General features: G+C 45.8%; 1 protein-coding gene across 6 annotated transcripts in view; it reads left to right on the plus strand.

The window, feature by feature from the left end:
• SFMBT2 (Scm like with four mbt domains 2) overlaps nt 1-20393 on the plus strand; it is a 222435-nt gene that overhangs the window by 126292 nt on the left and 75750 nt on the right. For all 6 annotated transcript variants that reach the window (XM_026478728.4, XM_044392054.3, XM_026478726.4 and 3 more), the window contains 2 exons: nt 12943-13044; nt 17025-17172. In XM_026478728.4, coding sequence (XP_026334513.1) covers nt 12943-13044; nt 17025-17172 — 250 coding nt within the window. The remainder of the gene's footprint in view (nt 1-12942; nt 13045-17024; nt 17173-20393) is intronic.

Genomic DNA, 20393 nt, shown 5'->3' on the forward strand with positions numbered 1-20393 from the left:
AGCATGGACGCAGTGTAACTGGTGTTGGGATATGGGGCGGGGGCACCTCCTACGTCTCTCAAGACTGAAACATTTCAAAGTGATTGTCAGGTCGGATTTGTATTTGTTCAGATTTTCCATACTACTCTCCATTAGTAAGAAAATAATTAAGAAGTGAGTCTACTTGTTTCTTCTACGAAGGACTTGGTAATGGGCCACAATAAAATTGTTTAGTTTCGTTTTTTTCCTTTTTTCCTTTGTAGGTTAGGTGGGCCCCCCCCTTTTTTTGAAGATTTTTGTTTATTGAGAGAGAGCGCATGTGTGAGTGGGGGGACGGGCAAAGGGAGAGGGAGAGAGAGAGAATCTCAGTCAGGCTCCAAGCTGAGTGCAGAGCCTGACACGGGGCTCGATCTCATGACCCTGAGATGATGACCTGAGCCGAAATCAAGAGTCTGACGCTCAGCTGAATGAGCCACCCAGGCTCCCCGGTTAGGTTGGGCTTTTAATTTCCACATGCCTTTCGTAAACAGGCACTTGCAAATTGCAGTATCTCAAGAGGGGACACTGGTATAAGGAGGAGTCTATAAGTCTTTTCCTTTTGTGATCTGATGGAAAGCGAGGGTCCCAGTAGGCTTGTGCTTCTGTGCCGTGAACCCTCAACTTTCACCAAGCTCTGTCCTGCCTTGAGAAAGGCACTCTGAGGGGGTCTGTGTGTATCGTGGGTGTAAGTGGAAGCATGGGGGTCTTTCAGCTTCTCTTTACTTCCCTTGGACAGGCATCCATCCTGAGTTACCTTCTCTGGATGGAATGAAGTCAAGAGTAAGAGAAAATCGGCCTCCAGTATTGTCTCCAGCCCCACATATAATCAGAAGGATAAACAAATCAGATAAACTGTTACATGAATATGTAAAGTTGTGTTTGACATTTAAAAAGAGGAAAGAATAAGTTTAGAATAGTAGAGACCCGGCTTAACGCTTGTTAATATTTACCAAGATGTCCCGTGGGTGGTGCTGGTGAGATTTCTAGGTCCCAGCAGGACTGATTCTCACCCCTAGCATTTTGATGTCCCTAAAGGTACCTACGTGCGTACCTAACTCCAGTCTGCAAAGGAGTTCAGAAACTTCAGTCATTTCAGTTGTGATTTTGTCCAAATTGGTCCATTCACCAGACCTCAGTTGTTTCTGAGCTACCAGTGATTCTGAGAGGCTGCAGGGGTGTCCGTAAGGGGGTGGGGGGTGAGCAAGGCTAGGCCAGGAAGTGTTGCAAATCCTGGTTCTTGTGCGATGAGTCACACACCTTTGGAGTATCTCTGGAGTGTATGGAAACCCTTTCAGAGCCATCAGGGTGGGGTACAGAGGCACAGGATAAAAAGTGCAGGTGTAAAGCTGGGGATACTTGGTACGAACGCCAGCGTCATGCTCGCGCGGGAGATTGTTGTCTCGGTGAGTTCGATCACTGAGCCCAGAAGGGTGGGAGAAATGGCACTGGGCCCTCTCCACGTGCTGTGACGTTATCTGCACAGCGGCTCGACACAGCAGGCCTCCTTGGTCTTCCCGGACACTCAGGGAGTCTCCAGGCTCAGAGAAGTTGATCCCTCGTCCTACCCTGTGCTGGGAGACCGTGGTGGAACCAGGACGCACACACAGACCTCTCTGAATCCCGGGGCTGAGATCTTTTTCCTTTTGCTTTTGAACAGTCTCTAGAAGTAAACGAGGGAATTTAAACGCTGAGCCCAATGAGTGTTAGTACAGCAAAGGTTGAGAACAGAAATCCGCAGAGTATGAAGGATTTGCCTGTCAGAGTGTCGTGTGGGCTGGGACATGCTGAGTGACTCCTCCTTGTTCAGTCTCCTCTGACAGAGGGTCTGTCGGCTTTTGGGGCAGGATGATTCTTCATTGTCCTATGAGCAAGTGCCTGTGTTTCTTGCAAATGCCCGTACTCCAGAGGCTGGAGGTGTTCCCCAGGTAGAAGTAGAATCCCCGGTGTGGGCCAGGAGGAGGGGCCCCGTTTTACGGGACAGCAGTGGGCTTGGGAAGAGGCCTGTGACCAGTTTGGGTCGGCAGTATCCGAGCAAGCCAGTTGCATGGTTTCTAGCACAGGTGACCTTTCCAGAGGATGCATGGGGAAGAGGCGGCTCTCTCCTCTTCCTCTGCACTTTATCCCGCCGGGCTGAGGATGCTGGGACTCCGCAGCCGTCTTCAGGCCCTGAGGAGAGCTGAACTGACGGAAGTGGTCCCCCAGAGCGTGGAGAAGGACGGACTGGACCTGGGCCGTGTATGACGTTGATGCCTGCTCCCTTAACCAGCAGCCTGGGGTGGAACAGTGTGTTCCAGGACATAACGGATTTCCTGACGGTATATGCCAGTTTGAGTAGGGTTTTCTGGCCTGGCCATGTCAAGGTGGCCAAGTGGGTAAAGCTTTCCTCAGGGAACAGTCCCTGCTGGGTGACTGGTCTGCTTGTCTGTAGGTTTGAAGTGAGAGTTTACTCCTTACAAATAGCAAACCCGCCGCTGCCTTGGAGGGAGGCAGGCAGGTTAACGAGTACGTGAGTCGTGCATCGTCCTCGTATTATACACAGGGCATCTGTGGCGCAACACCATACTGTGAGTGTGCTGTGTTTGTTCCCTTTCTCCGTCACAGCGTCTTCTCATGTCATACACTACGTGTTCAGAGCAGTGGCCTTGGGAGGGTAAGTAACAACACTGGATCTGCAGTGTAGACTGGCCCAGATTCACAGTCAGGATTTCCAGGCCTTGTTGGGACAGCATCTAGAAGTCAAAACTGAAAGGGTTGGTCTGCAGAACTCATCAAACCAGGAGACTGTGCAGAGCTTCCAGGCTGACTAAATGTTGGAGACAGAGGCAAAGAGAACCAAGGGGGCTCGCGGAAAGTGAAGAGGGAGGAGCCCACACGTGCACGTGACCTCTCAGCGAGACCCGACTTCTCTCTTGACCGGGTCTGGATCGGTGGTTCACAGCTGGGGAGGATTTGCCTGCCAGGGGGCGTGTGGCAACGTCTGGAGGCGTTTTGATGGCCACACGTGGGAGCCTGCCACTGGTGCCTCGTGGGTGAGGCAAAGAATTATCTGGCCCCCAAATGCCAACAGTGCTGAGGTGGAGAAGCCTTAGTCCAGAGAACGAATACTTTCTTCCCCTGGAAACCAGTGGACTGGTTAGCAGTGAGGACAGCTGGGATGTGAGGAAGACGCTTGAGACTTTTCACTGGTATTAGGTCCGTGCCAGGCTGCCTGGCACTTGGCCCTTAAAACTGTGGGATCTTCCCCACCTGAACACCGTTCAGGGGAGCTCACACTCTCTGGGCTACAGTCGCTGCTGTCCATGTCTGCAAGGATCGGAGCACAAAACCAGCCTGCTTTGTGGAAAAATGGTGCTCATTACCCGCTCTGCATTCTATCTCTGAAGGGTCGAGTCCACCCGAGTGGGGACCGTTCAGGACCATGGTCACAATTTCCAAGACAGCTGTTGGGTTGCATTTGGGGCTGTCAGCAGAAGGGGCAGCCAACAGTATGTCAGCCGCGTTCCATCACTGGGCTGTGAAGCTTGGACTCCCCCCAGAGCGGCCTCAGCCCAGGGCACTTAGACTGCCTCCCCCAGCCCCGCTGGGCATTGCTGTGGAGACGGGAAGAGAGGCCCTGGCTTTACTGGGGAGAGGATGCAATAAGTGTGGGAATGTAATCACTGTTTACCTACACACACAAAATCAGCCGTGGTTTTTCCCATAGTGCTGCTGTAAGTAAGGTTGCATTTCTTGCCACTTACAAATGCTTTTATGGTGCTAAATGTTAATCAATGAAAGGCATTCTCAGTGCTCTGCTTTTTTCTTTTTCTTTTCTTTTTTTTTTTTTTTTTTTTTAAACCTAGTGTACCAGTTTTTGGACTTAACTGTGAAATAGGTCAACTCTTGTTACCTGTTATAAATCTTGTGGTTCAGGTTGAAGTATATAGTACTGCATTTTCTCATTACAGTTTTTTAACTTGATTTACTGCATGACTAGTAGATAAAACGACTATTTACAGCTGTAAGTGAAGAATGGAAATGCTGATTAGTGTTCGGCGTACAGATTTTTTATTACATTTTCATTATAAATATTTCATTGGCTAAATTTAATTCAGTGCTGTGGAATTAAAATGTAATAATGCTATTGATTTAATAAATGCTGGCATCCTAATGTCCATTTTTAGATGAAACTACGATAATGAGAGTAATTTTCTAGTGAACATATGAGCATTAGATCTCTGCTAAAACAAAAAGAGGAACAATATGATAAATTGCACTGGATCTTTTTTTTTTTTTTAGCATGACATATCATGCTGATATGAGTAAAGGCGTTAAAGCATAGTTCATTATATATCAATTTGAATGTAATACTAATTAAAACCTTCCTTTGACTTCACTGAAGCCTATTCTTAGAAATTATGTAAATTAATTGAGGCCTTTGAAAAGATGCATGCGCAATGTTTTGAGTACCCTGTGGACCAAAAAACTGCCATGTCGGAACTGAATGAAATGACACCGTGCAGTAATTTTGTTGATACACTAAGAGATGTGGGTGCTCCGGGAGCCTGGGTGGCTCACTCAGTTGAGTGTCCGACTCTTGACCTCAGCTCAGGTCTTGATCTCAGGGTTGTGAGTTCGAGTCCTGCATTGGGCTCTATGCTGAGCGTGGAGCCTACTTAAAAAAAGAGAGAGGTTTTGGTGCTTAAAAAAATGCAGGGGAGGGGCAAATTGCCTATCTGCTTTTTGCCCGTTTTATTTCATATCAACATATGCAAAAAGGAGAGAGCAAAGAATTAAAGACTGAGCCTATATTGCCCCCCCTGGAAAATCTCCTGTAGCATTTGATTGTGGAACTTGGGTTAGGAGTCTGGTTTCCGCACAGGGCAGGATGCACTGCTTTTCTTACGTGGCAATCCTCACCAAGTGCATTTTAATTGTATTGTGTTAGTTTGAACTCATCCTCCCTGGCGCCCCATTCTTCATAGTGTCCTATCATGTGCAGTGTATTTCTCTAGTGAAACAGGGGTGGCAAGAAGCATCAGCTATTTCAGGAGTCTGTGATAGCCACTTGCCACATTTTGAGGGTATAACGTGCAGTTCTTCCAGCCCCTAAGATAAATGCAGAGATGAGTCAGGTTCAGGGAGGAATGTGGCCGATGAGGGGCACCGAATACGATGGAACGTTCCATCTTCCCCGTCTCCTCTTCCTCCTGTGTCCTGCGGAGTATGTTTCATAGCCTCCTGTAGATTAATACTTAGAGTCGTTTGTCTGTTTTATAAAGCACTCCGCTGCTCACCCTGCAGCTTTATCACTCTGCCAGAGAAGTTTGGGGTGGTGCTTACTCACGGATGACTAATGTGAAGACTGCTCTACGCAGGGGTGTTCCTTCGGTAGCTGTGTTTGATTCTTCCAGAAGCAGCTAGGACCTTTTCCAGGCATGGCAGGCCCTTCCAAGGCAGGGACCGCAGCAGAGGCTGATGTTGGAAGTGGTGGGTGACTGGCATGGACCTCATGCACCGGGGCGGTGGGGGGGTGCATGCCCTGAGGTTGTCCGATCTCCTTGACCTCTGCATCTCGGGTGAACAAAAGTGAGACGTCAGCCAGAGCTGTAAAGCCGAATAGCCAAAGACACTGTGGTTTGTCCGCACTTCTTTTTCCAGCGTGACACTTTGTCTTGGTCCCTCCTTTGTCATTTTCTAACTAAATTTCAGGCTTCTCAGCATCAGGAGCTGCATCATCGGCTTCCTCTTCCTTCCGTGTAGATTGATGCTTAACACGTAGTATTTAAATTACTACTGACGGGTTGAGAGTCGTGTGCACTTTGTAGCCGGGAACGTGGACTCGATTAACCACGTTTATCAGATTAACCTGTCTGGGTTAGCATCGGTAGTGTGAGGCGATGGGTACCGATGAAGGATGGCTTGCTTACAAGGCACCATAAGCATTTTGCTGGGTTCGTAAATCTTCATTGCTTGCAGAACACACGAAAGCAGTTAGTAGAAATCACCTGTTCATTTTTGATGAAGACTGAGTGTATATGAACATTTGGGGGGTAATTTTTAGTGTCACAATTCTCTGACACACTTGTTTTCATAAGCCATTAAAAATGTATTATGAATTAACAGCAAAAATTGGAGGTTAAGGAGATGAGGAGTACTAATAGCCGTTACTTTTTAACCTGGCAGTATCTGTCTTTGAAATAAAATTTTAGGAGCCCATAGGCTACAAGAGTTTTATTTGTTTACTAATTAGCAATAATTAAATAAAAGATCCTTTTTGGCCTTTGCTTCCCAGTCCGGTCTATAACTTGAAGCTAATCATGGATGTAGTCAGAGCACTTGAATTTGAATCTGGCTTCACTGATGAGCTCTATGTCCTTACTTAGATAACTTAACCTCTCTGTGTCTTTCTTTCTTTTTCTTTTTTTTTTTTTTTTAAGATTTTATTTATTTGACAGAGAGAGACAGCCAGCGAGAGAGGGAACACAAGCAGGGGGAGTGGGAAAGGAAGAAGCAGGCTCTTAGCGGAGGAGCCTGATGTGGGGCTCGATCCCAAAACGCCGGGATCACGCCCTGAGCCGAAGGCAGACGCTTAACGACTGCGCCACCCAGGCACCCCCTCTCTGTGTCTTATTTTCCTTACTGTAGGTTGGATACTCCCCTGTAGTCTGCTGTGAGGGGAAAATGGTAATGCGAGAAAGTGCTCACAGGTATTTACAATATGTTGAGTTGTTACGGTTTCCGTTTTTGGTATCATGTGCTAAACCAATTTTATTCTCAGTGCAGAGTGCCTGAATGGTAGTGCGAGAGTGCGGGAACTCCTGGGTTCTGGAGGGAATAAAGCTGATGGAAAACAGAAGTGGATGTATACATAATCTCTTTTACATTGTCATTCCACTGAAAATAAGGTTCCCTGAAGAGCGATTGTTAAGGTAGGCTGGTAAGACAGTCCTCCAATAAAATGAAGGGCGTTTTACTTCTGATCAATATAAAACTACTTTAGGGCAAGAATAAAACGTGTAGCGATGAGTGTAGATGGGGATGACATTGCCCGCGTTTCTTAAATGAAAGTTTTTCTGTAAGCAATTTAACTGGACTCCGGTACATTTAAATAAACAGTGTTTCTTGAATGTGGCAGGCATATTTGTGAACGTGCTGAGGATTTAGGAATCCCTCCTGATTTCAGGAGTAACGTCATTCTCGATCTGATAATTGTGAGGTGGGAATGGTTCTCTAGAGCTTTTGCAAAGGCCAGAATGAATCTTTCAAACCACAGTGAATTTTCCATTCTCTCCCAGTGGATAATCAGTTTTGCAGATCATCTTCAGGGGCCAGGAACACTCTCTTTTTTAACATCGAGAATGATTAGCTGGTGTTTGCATAAATGAATGTGGGTACCCTGCATGAGCAGCCCTAAGTAAATGGTCTGGGGGCGATTAAATTTGTTTTTCAATGAGAGGATCTGTACCTTTCCTCGTATATGAATATGAATGTACTTACACACACACACACACACAAAGAGCTCAGAAGGTCTGTGCATTGTCTTATTCAGAAATTTACTGGCATTGAATTCTTTAATTATCATAAAAAATTCTGTGTTTTTTAGGCGTGTCAGTGACTCCCTTTGCCTTTTTTGATCAGACTTAAATGCCTAAACCCGGTATTTGAAGGCCCAGACTCCCGAGCTAAATTTACCAAGCCACTTTCCCGTCATCTTTTCTTTACCCTTCCAAGTCACGTGCTTTCCTATTCCAAATTAAGATTCCCTCCTGTAAATCCTCAGATCGCCGTCGCCGTGGCAGTAGTGATTTTTATATTCTAGCTGCAGTAAAAATGTTCGTTCTGGAATTTCTTCAAGCCTGGATCTTCGATAGCTGTCCCTTGTTTTCCTCCTTCTCCCTCTGATAACGTGTGCGTACGTGTGTGTGTTTCCTACGTCATGGAGTACTCTGTGTGTGTGGTATCTTGGTGGTGTTTACTGCATGTTTATTGAGTGAACCATAGAATATGGAATTGGAATGAATATCAAGAAATCCATCTAGTTTTGGACATTTCTTCAACGTACTTCAATAAATACTTGTTGGGGTCTTTATAGGATGAATGGTGGAACACAAATGGGAGAGTTCAGCCCTGGCTGGGAAATACTGCCCTGCACACGTGGCTGCCTGTCCAGTGTGTTTCAAGGGCTCCGGGGGCCGGCGGGAGGTGTCAGTGCCAGCCCTGTGAGCAGGTACTATCTGCCTCTTGTAGTGCAACGTTTCTGACATCATCGTTCACGAAGGACAGACGCATCAGGGCGGTAGATGTATAGTCATCATCAAACTCGGGAGCGTCATCCGTCTTTGCTCCTGGATTTTAAAAATTTTCATTGTGTTGACTTGCTTTTGAAATGGGTGGTCATTGAAGGATTGTTCTTTCTTTTCTTTTTTTTTTTTTTAATGTACTGATTAACAAGTGACTTTAAGAAAGCGGAAGGTGGGGCTGGGGATACAGGAGCGTGTTGCATAGTTGCTGGGCTTGTCTCTGAAGTTGAGAGTATTCATTTAAGAGGCTCTTCTGCATAGATGTGGATTATTTGAGACCAGAATATAAACGCCCATGTTTGGATGCAGCTACTTCTCATAATGTCTGGCTTCCTTTTTCAATATATGAAATGATAGGGTTGAAGAATTTTCACATAGTTTGGAACAGATGCATTTCTACAAGGCCGAGGTCTGTGTGCTTGCAAGTCATTGAAAGCTAGAAGTAGTTTAAGATGTAGGAAATCTGAGCCATGATTGACAATGAGAAGACTGCTTTGTAAACCTTTGCTCACTGAGCATTAGTCCTAAATTGCTTAGAAATATTTGATTTTTTAAAAAGATTTTATTTATTTGAGAGAGAGAGAGAGAGAGAGCACAAGGGACAGAGGGAGAGAGACAAGCAGACTCCTCACTGAGCGGGGAGCCTGACACGGTGCTCAGTCCCAGGACCCTGAGACCATGACCTGAGCTGAAGGCAGACACTTAACCGACTGAGCCACCCAGGCGCCCCTCAGTTGCTTAAAAATATTTTAATGTCATTGAGATAAAATACTGTCAACACCATTTTAATTTTTTTAAAATATTAATGTCATTAATCTTTTCATTTCACATATGGCCTTGTATTTTGATGTGAATGGTATTTTTATGGGTGAGCAGAAAGACAGAGACAGTGGAGGACAAACAAGCACATGGCCACTCCAGGAAAGAGGGAAGAGCGTGTGATTTCTGCGCAAAATGATCCCCTCTTTACCTAGACATAGAGTATTTGCAGGATACCCTGAAACCATGAACTATAAACACTTTTAACACCAGCTGCAGCTCTGGAAGGAGGTTATCTGAGGAGCAAATTGTTGCCCTGAGCCTCGATGCAGCCAGTGCCTGGTCCCACCGGACAACTGTGAATAAAACAAGGCAGCTGTTAAGGGACATCTAGTAGTGTAGGGTTCCTGGTGCAGCACTGGAATCTGGTAGGGCTTGGAGCATTGATCCAGGAGGGGTGTAGATGTGGCTAGAGACTTCGTGTCAGTGGTCAAAGTCAAACTGAGAGCCTGGAACGTAGAGAGGGTCTGTCAGTCCTGCATCAGCCCTACTTGGAAAGCTGGCTCTACTCACAGCAACGGTAGGAACAGAAGTATCTGGGGCAAAGAGTGGGCACAGACCTGAAATCAAGAGGGGCTGAAGACAGTGGGTAGACCAGAAGCCCAGAATGTTGTCCGGCACCCCGGACGGCAGAAACAGAAAGGAGAAGCAAAGCCAGGTGATGGATCGAAGTTGCAAGGAGAGTGCTGGGGCAGAGGCAGCCAGAAGTTACACATTTCCTATTATTGGTGAACCACACCTCGAGAATGTTTAGCCTTGTAGCTGTGAGTAATGAGAGGGAGCATGGCAGCAAGGAGGGACATCTGATAGCAGAGAGAAACAGAACTTCTGTGAAAACCTTACCTTCGTCTAGGCCGTTTATTACACAGTGGACCCTTGAGCCGTGTGGATTTGAACTCCACTTACACGCAGATTTTTTTTCAGTAGATACAGTCGAGTACTGGAAATGTGTTCTCTCCATGATTTATTTATTCTTTCTTTCTTTCTTTCTTTCTTTCTTTCTTTCTTTCTTTCTTTCTTTCTTTCTTTCTTTCTCTCTCTCTCTCTCTCTCTCTCTCTCTCTCTCTTTCTTTCTTTCTTTCTTTCCTTCATTATCTGTTTCTGACCATCAGGCCTTCTTTCTTCTTTTTTTTTAATAATAATATTTTTTTATTATGTTAGTCACGATACAGTACATCCCTGGTTTTTGATGTAAAGTTCCATGATTCATTAGTTGCGTAGAACACCCAGTGCACCATGCAATACGTGCCCTCCTTACTACCCATCTCCATGATTTTCTTACTAACATTTTCTTTTCTCTAGCTTACTTCATTGTAAAAATGCATTATCATACAGACAGCATACGAAATATGTGTTAATCGACTGTTTATGGGGTTGATCAGTAAGGCTTTTCTAGTCAGTAGTAGGCTCATAACTTTTTGGGGAGTCAAAAGTTCTACGCAGATTCTCAACTGTGCGGGAGGTTGGCGCCCCTAACCACCACATTGTTCAAGGCTCAGCTGGAGTACACGTGCGTCCCTAGTACCTGAAGGCTTTCCTGTCTTGTCAAGCGGGAAATTAATGACTGCTTCAACTTGTTGACTATATTCGGGCGAAGTTTGTGTTATATTACAACTTGGGAGTAATTCCTTCTTTCAAAAGGGGAAAGGGTTCTTGTACTTAAAAGGGGAAAAGTTTTTATCTGCACAACCCACTAATGTGCCTCAGCTCCCCCTGACGGTGAGATACTGGGAGGGTGTTGATGTCTGGCAGGAACTGTAACTTTCAATCTTTTCCTACAGGTGTCAGCTCGTGCTTTTCGGTTCAAGTTTACCGCTTTTGTCTCATCCCTGGTGGATTTTGGCCCTTTCTTGGCACTGTGGTTGATGTGTGTTAATATGCATTAACTCTCTGTACTGTTTCTTTTGATTTTTTTTTTTCTGAGCCAGCTTCCCAGCCACCGTTAAAAATAAATGCTGTAGGGGGGCGCCTGGGTAGTGCAGTCTAGTTAGGCGTCTGCCTTCGGCTCAGGGCGTGATCCCGGCGTTCTGGGATTGAGCCCCACATCGGGCTCCTCCACTGGGAGCCTGCTTCTTCCTCTCCCACTCCCCCTGCTTGTGTTCCCTCTCTTGCTGGCTGTCTATCTCTGTCAAATAAATAAATAAAAAATCTTAAAAAAAAATGCTGTAGGGATGCCTGGGTGGCTCAGTCAGTTAATGACCTGCCTTCTGCTTGGGTCATGATCTTGGGGTCCTGGGATCAAACTCGGCCTGGGGCTCCCTGCTCAGCGGGGAGTCTGCTTCTCCCTCTGCCCCTCCCTTCCTCCCACCCCGCTTGTGCTTGCTTGCTGTTTCTCAAATAAATAAATAAAATCTTTAAAAAGAAAAAACCCCGCTGTATTATCAGTATAAAACAATAAAATCTTCTCCTGCACTTAAGAATATTTCCTTGTGCTTTGCCTCGTGTGCATATGATTTTTGTCAAGTGTTGGTTGTTAAGTTCTTAAGGAATTGGTAAAGGTTGAGAACGGGCTTGCTCTGTCCATGAGTTTTTATCATATGTCGTTGCATACTGAACACATCCCTTCTTGTCGGACACCCCCTCAGCCCTCCCCCAGATGTGGTACCGTTTGCTTTGGCCAGACCCAGCATTTATTGTGCGCCCACTGGGTGTGGGTCCCTTTGCAGACGGCTGTGGCGACATGAGACAGGGTCCTTGTGGTTCTGTGGGTGTCTGAAGTCTGCACTGTCTTTGGTGAAGCAGTGGAGTGATGGGGAGTTTCGTAAGCAGGTCTTCTGTGGTCTCCTTTCTCCACCACCTGCCCTGAGCACCTTTTGCTGGGGGAGCGGTCCCAGCCCTGCGGGACTCTGCCAGCGATCCTCGGAGTCGCACGTGGAATGACATCATTGAATTAATTAAAAATCCACTTTAGATTTGCAGATAAAAGAAAGTAATAGATCCCTCGGTATTTGTGTTACTTCCCAGCCCATTGATGTATTTAGAACTAGCAGGATTTATTTGCAGCTGTAATGCCCTCAGGGACGGGCTGCAAATACGTTTATTTATCCACCAGCGTTTATCCGGGCTGTGAGTTATGAGATGACCTCCATCTCAGCAAAATAAATCCTGGTATCCAGAGTCCAGCCAGCCTCATCTATTGCCGTATAGGGAAAGTGGATATTGAAATTTGTTTTCTTGGGAAGGCAGGAAGGCTCTATCTTGCACGCATACGGTTGCTGTGAGTGGGTTATAAAACTGTCAGACACCTATTAAACTGGGGGTGTTGCTCATCTTTCTGGAGCAGAAGTCGGGTTCTGATTGTGTGCAGGGCTGCGTTGGACCTTTATATGCGCGCATTCCCAGGATCGGCGGCTTACCACCAGTAACTGATAAGCTGTGTGCTCCTGGGCACAGGAGGCGGGGGCAAGCCGTGTCGGCCACCGGGTCTCCCCGAAGCCCCGCGAAGTAGCTCCAGGAGCAAGAGGCCACGTTTCCTGAAGATGCACCTACTGTGTGTTTCAGATGACTGATTGCCCCACTGCTCTGAGGTGCTTCTCTTAGAGCTCCTAGAAGACCGAAGCAGGGCAACGTGAATTTTTCTGCTTAGTGTAAATTTAAGTATGGCCACAAAGGCTTGTTTCCTTCCCTGGGAAAAGCAATTTAGCCCGCAGAAAATTATTAAATCCAGAGTATCTTGCAATAATGAGAGATTTGAAATGGGAGGGTTAATTATTTCAATCCGATTTTAGTTACCCGATAAAATGTTCAAGGAGAGCGTCCGGAGAGCGCCCGAGTTCATTTACACTACCGTCAGCTTTCAGCGTCTCTGTCCTTCCCCCCACAGGATCATGCAGATCTGCGAAGCCATTTCTTCACAGTTGGGATGAAGCTAGAAACAGTGAATTTGAGTGAGCCCTTTCATATCTGTCCTGCATCAGTGACCAAGGTGAGCTTCCCTCCCTTGCTCTTCACCTCCACCTCCCGCCGACCTGCTCACAGCGGGCCATTTGGCATGTGCTGGCTCCGGGGCGGGCTGCAGCGCAGTGAACAGCACACTGGGGCCGAATAGCACGCCGGCCGGGGAGCGAGCGCCTTCTCCCTGGGCCGTGCTGTCCCAAGCACCCCTTATGTCACTGGTTGCAGACAGCCAGGCTGGTCACGTGCCTCCTGCTGCAGGAGAGATTGGGGTTCATACGGACCGCACTGTCGATGTCCTTGAGTGACCTGAAACGAGGTGCAGGTGCACAGCTGAGTTACAGCAGTGAACTCTGCCATGAATATGTGCCACCTTCTGTGGTTAGCCTGGGTCACACCCACGCGTCCATTTGTTCCCGTTCTCATTCGCACGAACTGCTTGGCAGTCACACACGGTAATCACTGCAGTAGTCACTTGGTCCTCGTCCACTGGCAGTCCTTGGTGTGGTTGACTTGCATTCAGCAAATGCCCGCCGGTGTCCCATCTCCAGTGTGTGTCCCCGCGTCCGCTTCCTTTTTGCCACTGGCTTTCCTTCCGTAAAGGAAGAGCCTGTCTCTGTGTTTCGCAAATGTAAAACGAAATTACCTTTAATGTGAAGTCATTTTTGTGATGGTCTGATGGTCTTTCAAGATTGTAATTTCCCTTGGCCGTGCAGATAATCTCACAGAAGTCACCTGTGGAAGTCACACCTACAGTACGTGTCTCCGCCTGAAGTACCCTCTAACAGGTGGCGGGGACCCCGAGAAGCCCAGCGTTCTTACCCAGTGTATGTTGCCATTAACAGCCTTCTGTGAGGGAACTTAATTAACGGTCCAAAAGTCAATTCCATTTTAATTTCTTTTACCCAGGAAGACTGGATTTGTTAATTCAGTGATGAGTGTTCTAGAGTCATTTTGTATGCTCTTCTTTTATTCATGATTTGGTAAAATTTGAAAAATACAGTGGTGATAATGTATTTCAGAGTATGGGAAATGGTTATAATCATGAAATGCCTTTTTCTTTTTTTCTAAATATTTTTTCTGTAGAACATAAATTACTTTTATGTAACTCTTAGAGTAATTTATTTGAAGAATAAGTTGCAGGATGGTTTTTGGGGTTGCAGTTTACGTCCTCATAGTCATACACCTTGCATTAAAAGCCTTTTTATTTAAATCGACCTTTGGGGTTCTTCAGTGTGTATTCTGGGAGGTGCACATTTTCCCAGAACTGATGGATGATACCTTGCGGAAGCCTGGCCAGAATTTCCCTTTGTTCCAGCAGCAGCTGATACAGTGATTCCTGGACACATATTACCCTGTCCTCATTCTAAGAGGCTATGGTGCCAGCTTCGCCTGGTGTTCACACAGTAAAGGAAACAGGTGCAGATGTGCCGAGTGCCGTCAGTAGTGAACTCACACTTTCATGCCTGTAAATAATCATAATCTATCATGTTAGGATGTGGCGTACTGCTTATGGTTAGAGTCAGCCCAAATATCCTCATCTTGTTGGATAGATTTCCAGGAACAGTAGTTTGGTTTCCCGATCAATAATTTTTTCTCTAAGTAAGTCTTATTGGGGGGCGGGGGCAGAGAAGATATTTTCTCTGATTTTTTTAAGGTACATTTTCTTTTTCATTTTAGCTTTTCTTATCCTTTTTACCAAAGATAGCGTACTCAGTCTTTCTGTTCTGCATGCACCCCTTTTTCTTCTCCCGTTGACCCTGTTATAGAATGTAAGGATTACAGTGTGGGCTTTGGCCTCTTAGGATGTCAACGGGCATGTCCCCAGGTTCAAGACTCCCCTACAGAGAGTGAAATATCAGGAGATTCCTAATGTAGTCGGTATTTATAATTAAACCTATTCCTCCTGACATTGGAAAAGGTTTTAGAGTAGTATGTTTGAGAACGTAACGCTGCACTGTTACTACTCATCATAATGAAAATTTCATTTTCGTTTTCCTCGGGGCTTTTCTTCATGGCACACCTGTTGAAGAAATAAATAAATAACATTAAAGCCAATAGACAGGCAGGTAGTTAACTGTGTCGCAGCTCCAGGATGAAATGCCCAGCCTTTAACTGTACAGTGAGATTCTAGATGGTGTTTTTGGTGATCTAAACCAGTATGGCACTGACAGATGATGATGATGTAACTGCGTATGTGAAATCTACCGTGTTATTTAGGGAAAGAGTCTTGGTTCTGTTTCTTTCATGGCTAGCTCTGAGCCATGTAGTTTTGGGCCAGTTGGTTAATGCTCTAGGTTGTAGTTCTGAGACCTGCTGGCTCTGGACCATGTGGACCATGACCCTGATGGATTTGAAGATAATGAATTACATGAATGTGCATTTTAATAACTTTTGGAGATTCCTTAGTGCACATGCTTACAGGGTCCAGTGGTGCTAAGAGATGCAGCCACTGGAATCCCACACTTGTAATATACCTCTGTGTGTGTGTGTGTGTCTCATGCACATGTGAGACTACATCCCATCCCACTGGCGTTGGTAGGTACTATTCTGGACACTGGGAATGTAGACAAAAGTCCCTGCTTTTACAGAGCTTATATTTTAATGGGGGGGGGGAGGCGAGGAGACAAAGTAAGTAAATCCATATAGAATGTTACATGTTCCATGCTAAGGAGAAAGACACAGCAGGGAAGGGACGAGCAGAGGGGGGAAGGCTGGAGTGTGGGAGGGAAGATGCGGTTTTAAATCAGGCTGCAGGAAGATCTCACTGGGAAGGTGAGGTTTGGTCCTTTGCTCTGTAAAGTCTACTTTCAAAGGCAGACCTCAGGCAACACAACAATCGCCATTTACCGGAATTCACATCGAGAAGAACAGAAGTGAGTGCACTCTGCTGCTTTCGTTTTTAATTCGACTGCTTCCAGAAGGTATTTTGTAAATGAAGCAGCCAGGAATCATAGCTTAGTAAGAGTGTTAGGATTTCCTAAGAAAGACTGGTTTATGTCTGTTGAGCTCCTAAAATGATGTCTTTCTTCCTGGCCTGTTGCACATACTAGACCCTTTACCCCCATCATGCTTTAAAGTGCTGGGTCCCATCCCAGTTTTGCATTCTGCTCTTCCCATCAGCGTGCCTGGTTCCTATTTCGTCACTGATATATTTTGTTTTTCCTTACACGCAGTGGCTGTTTGTGCAGTTCTGTGTACAAAGCATTTTCTGTGCGTCGTGGGAACAGCTTGATGAGTAACAGAGAGGAGACTGCCCTCAGAGCATCTGTTGGGGGAGACCCATTTGGGGTCAGTCCCCAGGAAGGAATGAGGACTTTCAGGACAGAGGTGCAGGGCTAAAGCTTTGGGGGCTCTGTACTCTAACTGGAGTGGTCAGGAAAACAGTCCAGCAGCACTGACTTTTGGGACGCACCTTGAAAAATACACTGTTGCTTTGAAAGAGCTTTGGCAGATTGGGTGTTGAGGCTGGGAGGATGTCAAGCAGGGATGTGCCTGGGAGAGTGATTCTTCTTGGGCTGGAGCCTGGGGTGGTTGTTGGGCTGTGAGGCGGGATGAAGCCAGAAGTCCTTAAGCCAGACGGTGGACCTTCTTGAGTGATCTGGTGTGAGCACATGGGTCCCTGCTGTGGACAAGGAGAAACCATTGACCTTTCAGGGCCTGCCTTGGCATTGCTGAAGGCCTGGCTTTGTCTTCCCACATAAGTTTGGTTTTCTTCCAGCCCCGGCCGTCGGTTGACTTCTCTAAAGTCACCCCTGTTGTTACCTTCTCTGTTTTCTGTGTCTACCACTCATTTGCTTCTCTTTCCATTAAAATGACTGCAGTGATCAACTCTTAACTTATTAGCAACTGGATCAATTTAGTAATATACATTGCAGTGCCCGTTTGTGCTGAAATATTTTGATGAAATGTATTTATTGCCTTTGGAAGCCGTGCCAGCATTTCATACTAGCTTTACGTGAAAATCCCAAGGAATTAACCCTTGACTCTGTGGTTTGTCTTTTCTTTCAGGTTTTTAACAATCATTTTTTTCAAGTGACTATTGATGACCTAAGACCAGAACCTAGTAAACTCTCAATGCTGTGCCATGCGGATTCTTTGGGGATTTTACCAGTACAATGGTGCCTTAAAAACGGAGTCAATCTCACACCTCCCAAAGGTTCGTATTCTGTGAAAATGTGCAGGGTTTCGTTCAGGAGGGCGTCATACTGTCACCGAAGTGTGCCTTTGTTAATCTTGAGAAGTTTAGGTTGTAAATGATTTCGACATCATGGGAAAAGTGTGTCTCACAAGTGGCTTGACACAGGAGTCTATCCCAGCTCGCTGCCCTGGTGAGGTGCGTGACTTTGGGCTTCTCGAGACATCCACGTCTGTCCACCGCAATTCCCTGTTGGTTATCGTGTGCGGGGCTGCTGGTGTGTGCTGACAGAGGACATAGCATCGCTAGGTGATCAGGGTTGGTTCAACACTTACACGTGTCTGAGAAGTGGCTTTAAACATGCAATGAGGGGCGCCTGGGTGGCTCAGTTGGTTGAACATCCGACTCTTGATCTCAGCTCAGGTCTTGATCTTGGGGTCGTGAGTTCGAGCCCCACATTGGACTCCACACTGGGCCAAAAAGAAAAAAAAAATGCAACCAAATGTTGAAGAATTATTTCTTTCCATTTTTATTTCCAATAATTTAAATTTTCCCCAGAGCTCGGTCACTCTCTGATAGCCAACAGTTTGATGCCATAACACATTAAGATAATTCATTCTGGAGCCGGGTTGCAGGTAACTTCAAATTGAGACCACATACCACATTCTGGTTGGTAAGAACTGCGCCTGTGGTTCCGTAACGTGGTTTGCTATCCTGACAGACAGATGCTTGTTCAGAGAAGAGAGCAGCCAGACGGAAGGAGAGAGGGTGGGAAGGGAAATGCTGGGAATGATGGAATAATAGAAGAGGAAATGGGAAGAGATTACCTAGAAGAATAAACTTGAGGCAGGATTTTAACAACGACCCACAAATACTACAGGGGTTCTGTGCTGACCTTTCCAGCTCACCAAGGACTGGATGATGGGTAGTGTTCACCATGTTGGGAGGTTAATACCCACAGGTTAGGGTCCAGGTGCCTCGTCCCAGATACAACCTTTCACGGTGCTGCTCCTGCCCTGAGCTCCCCTGGGCTCCTCTCCTCCTCTGTCCTCCATGCTCATCCCCACTGGGGAGATACCTGTTGAGTGTTTCCGCCTCCGCCTTTGATCCTTCTCGTGAGGGGGCTGCGGTGCCAGAATGTGGTCTCCTTACGATGTGGTGAAACCGTTTGCCCCGTTGAACGTGCCTAACTCATTTCATCCTCAACCTGAGCGTGGCCCTGGGACGGGGCTTAGTCGCAGAGAGCTTCTGTGACCCGCCCAGGGCACATCACACGGACGGTAAGTACCAGCGAGGGGGTCGGCCTCCTGATTCCAGGCAGCGCCGTGGCGAGGACTGCAGTTCCTGAGGCCTTGCGTGGGCTGCCGTGTTGGTGCTCACAGGGGACCGTGGCCAGATCGCGCTTCGGTTTGCAAGACTATGAAATGGGACACCTGCGGGACCCTGTGGTTGCTCTACGGAGTCAAACAATGACACAAGTCTAGGTATCTTTACAATCCTCTCCGACGGTCCTACAGGTTTTTCGTTGTGAACCATCTCGTGGTAGCAGATGAGGGAAGTCTTTTTCTGCTGCAGAATTTAGCGACCGGTCACTTGCCGAGTTCGAAAGTCCCATGGACCATCTCTGCTCCCTGCCGACTTCCGTAATCAGATCATTTGTACAGATGGGTCCACATCATTGAAGAAAGACTTCTAGATCCCCAAAATACTGCGTGGTTGGACTTTCTAAATACCTAGGTAGTGATAAGATCTATTCAAGAATTTAAAGAAAAAATTAGTTGAGTGAAAAAAAAGGGGGAAATATTCATATATGAATTTCGGCTGCTTGATTATTCCATTAGGCAGGGGTTAAATGTTTCCCAGATTTTTGGTTTACCAGAATGTTTACCAAATGTCTCTAGATTTTTTAATACATTTCTTACGAAATTTAAGCGTTAGAAATATGTTTTAGAAAAGAGATTGTTGGCATAATTTGGATATTTGTTTGGAAAATGGGTGTGCCTGTGTGGATAATTGCATTTCCTGATATTTGGAGAAATACAGTTGGAGAATTACAGTTTTAGGGAAAAATTTTTCCAAGTGCCTGTGGTTATAACAGAGTCTTGGCTTTAATTACTGAGCTGTCATTGTTTTGTGAGAATATGTTTGTTATATATTTATATCTATGTTATACAGGTAGTAAAATACATTTGTTTTTGAAATTAAAGCGAATTAAAATTGAGAGGTGGTGGTGAAGGTTTCTGTAGTAGTGATTTTATGGTTTCCTTGTGAGGGAATTTGTCACATGTCTTATGTGTCCGCAGCGGGGCTGGGAATCATTCTGTAGAATTTTTTCAAACACCATTATTTGCTTTATTAACGTATGAACATAGACACTTCTCTTATAAAAGTTATTTTTAAATTAAATTCTGAGCTTTATATGTGGAGTATGTAGGATTTATTACACATGTCGAGAAGTGAGTTTCAGTGTTTTCTTGTGTGTATGTTTTCCGCGAATGTATTAACATTGTTTAGATTTCTGTTAGAACCGTAAACACCACTTACAATTACAACGTGTTGCCTGATCCCCAAAAGATATTATCCTACTTGTTCCCCAGTGGGAAGCAGCTGATGAAACAAAAGATATCCGGTGGTCTGGGAGATTTGCAGAAAACGTAGACCCATACTTACATTGTTATGACTCTATTTCTTAATTAAAACAAAAAAATCTGTCTCCAGACTTTAGAGACAAAGAGTATGTAAGCTAGAATGCGTGGGAAGGTTTCGGTAGGTCTCTGTTGAGAGCGAGTGCTTTCCTGGTAAGCAAAGGACAGAACCTTGGAAGTTTTACTCCATTTGTTTATTTATTTATTTTTTTAAAGATTTTATTTATTTATTTGACAGAGACAGAGACAGCCAGCGAGAGAGGGAACACAAGCAGGGGGAGTGGGAGAGGAAGAAGCAGGCTCACAGCGGAGGAGCCTGATGTGGGGCTCGATCCCACAACGCCGGGATCACGCCTTGAGCCAAAGGCAGACGCCTAACCGCTGTGCCACCCAGGCGCCCCTACTCCGTTTGTTTAAAACCAGCACACGACAATTCAGTATGACAGGCACTATAAAAAGTGATCAAGCAAGTAGATAAAATCAGCTAGTCAAAGTGTATATATGTTATCGGCCATGACTTGCTGTTTTTAAACTACTTAATTAACCTCGTTGGCATGAAACATCAAGGATGAGTCGTAGAAGGAGAGGAGTAAACAT

Source organism: Ursus arctos, unplaced genomic scaffold (genome assembly GCF_023065955.2).
Source record: "Ursus arctos isolate Adak ecotype North America unplaced genomic scaffold, UrsArc2.0 scaffold_30, whole genome shotgun sequence".
NCBI lineage: Eukaryota > Metazoa > Chordata > Mammalia > Carnivora > Ursidae > Ursus > Ursus arctos.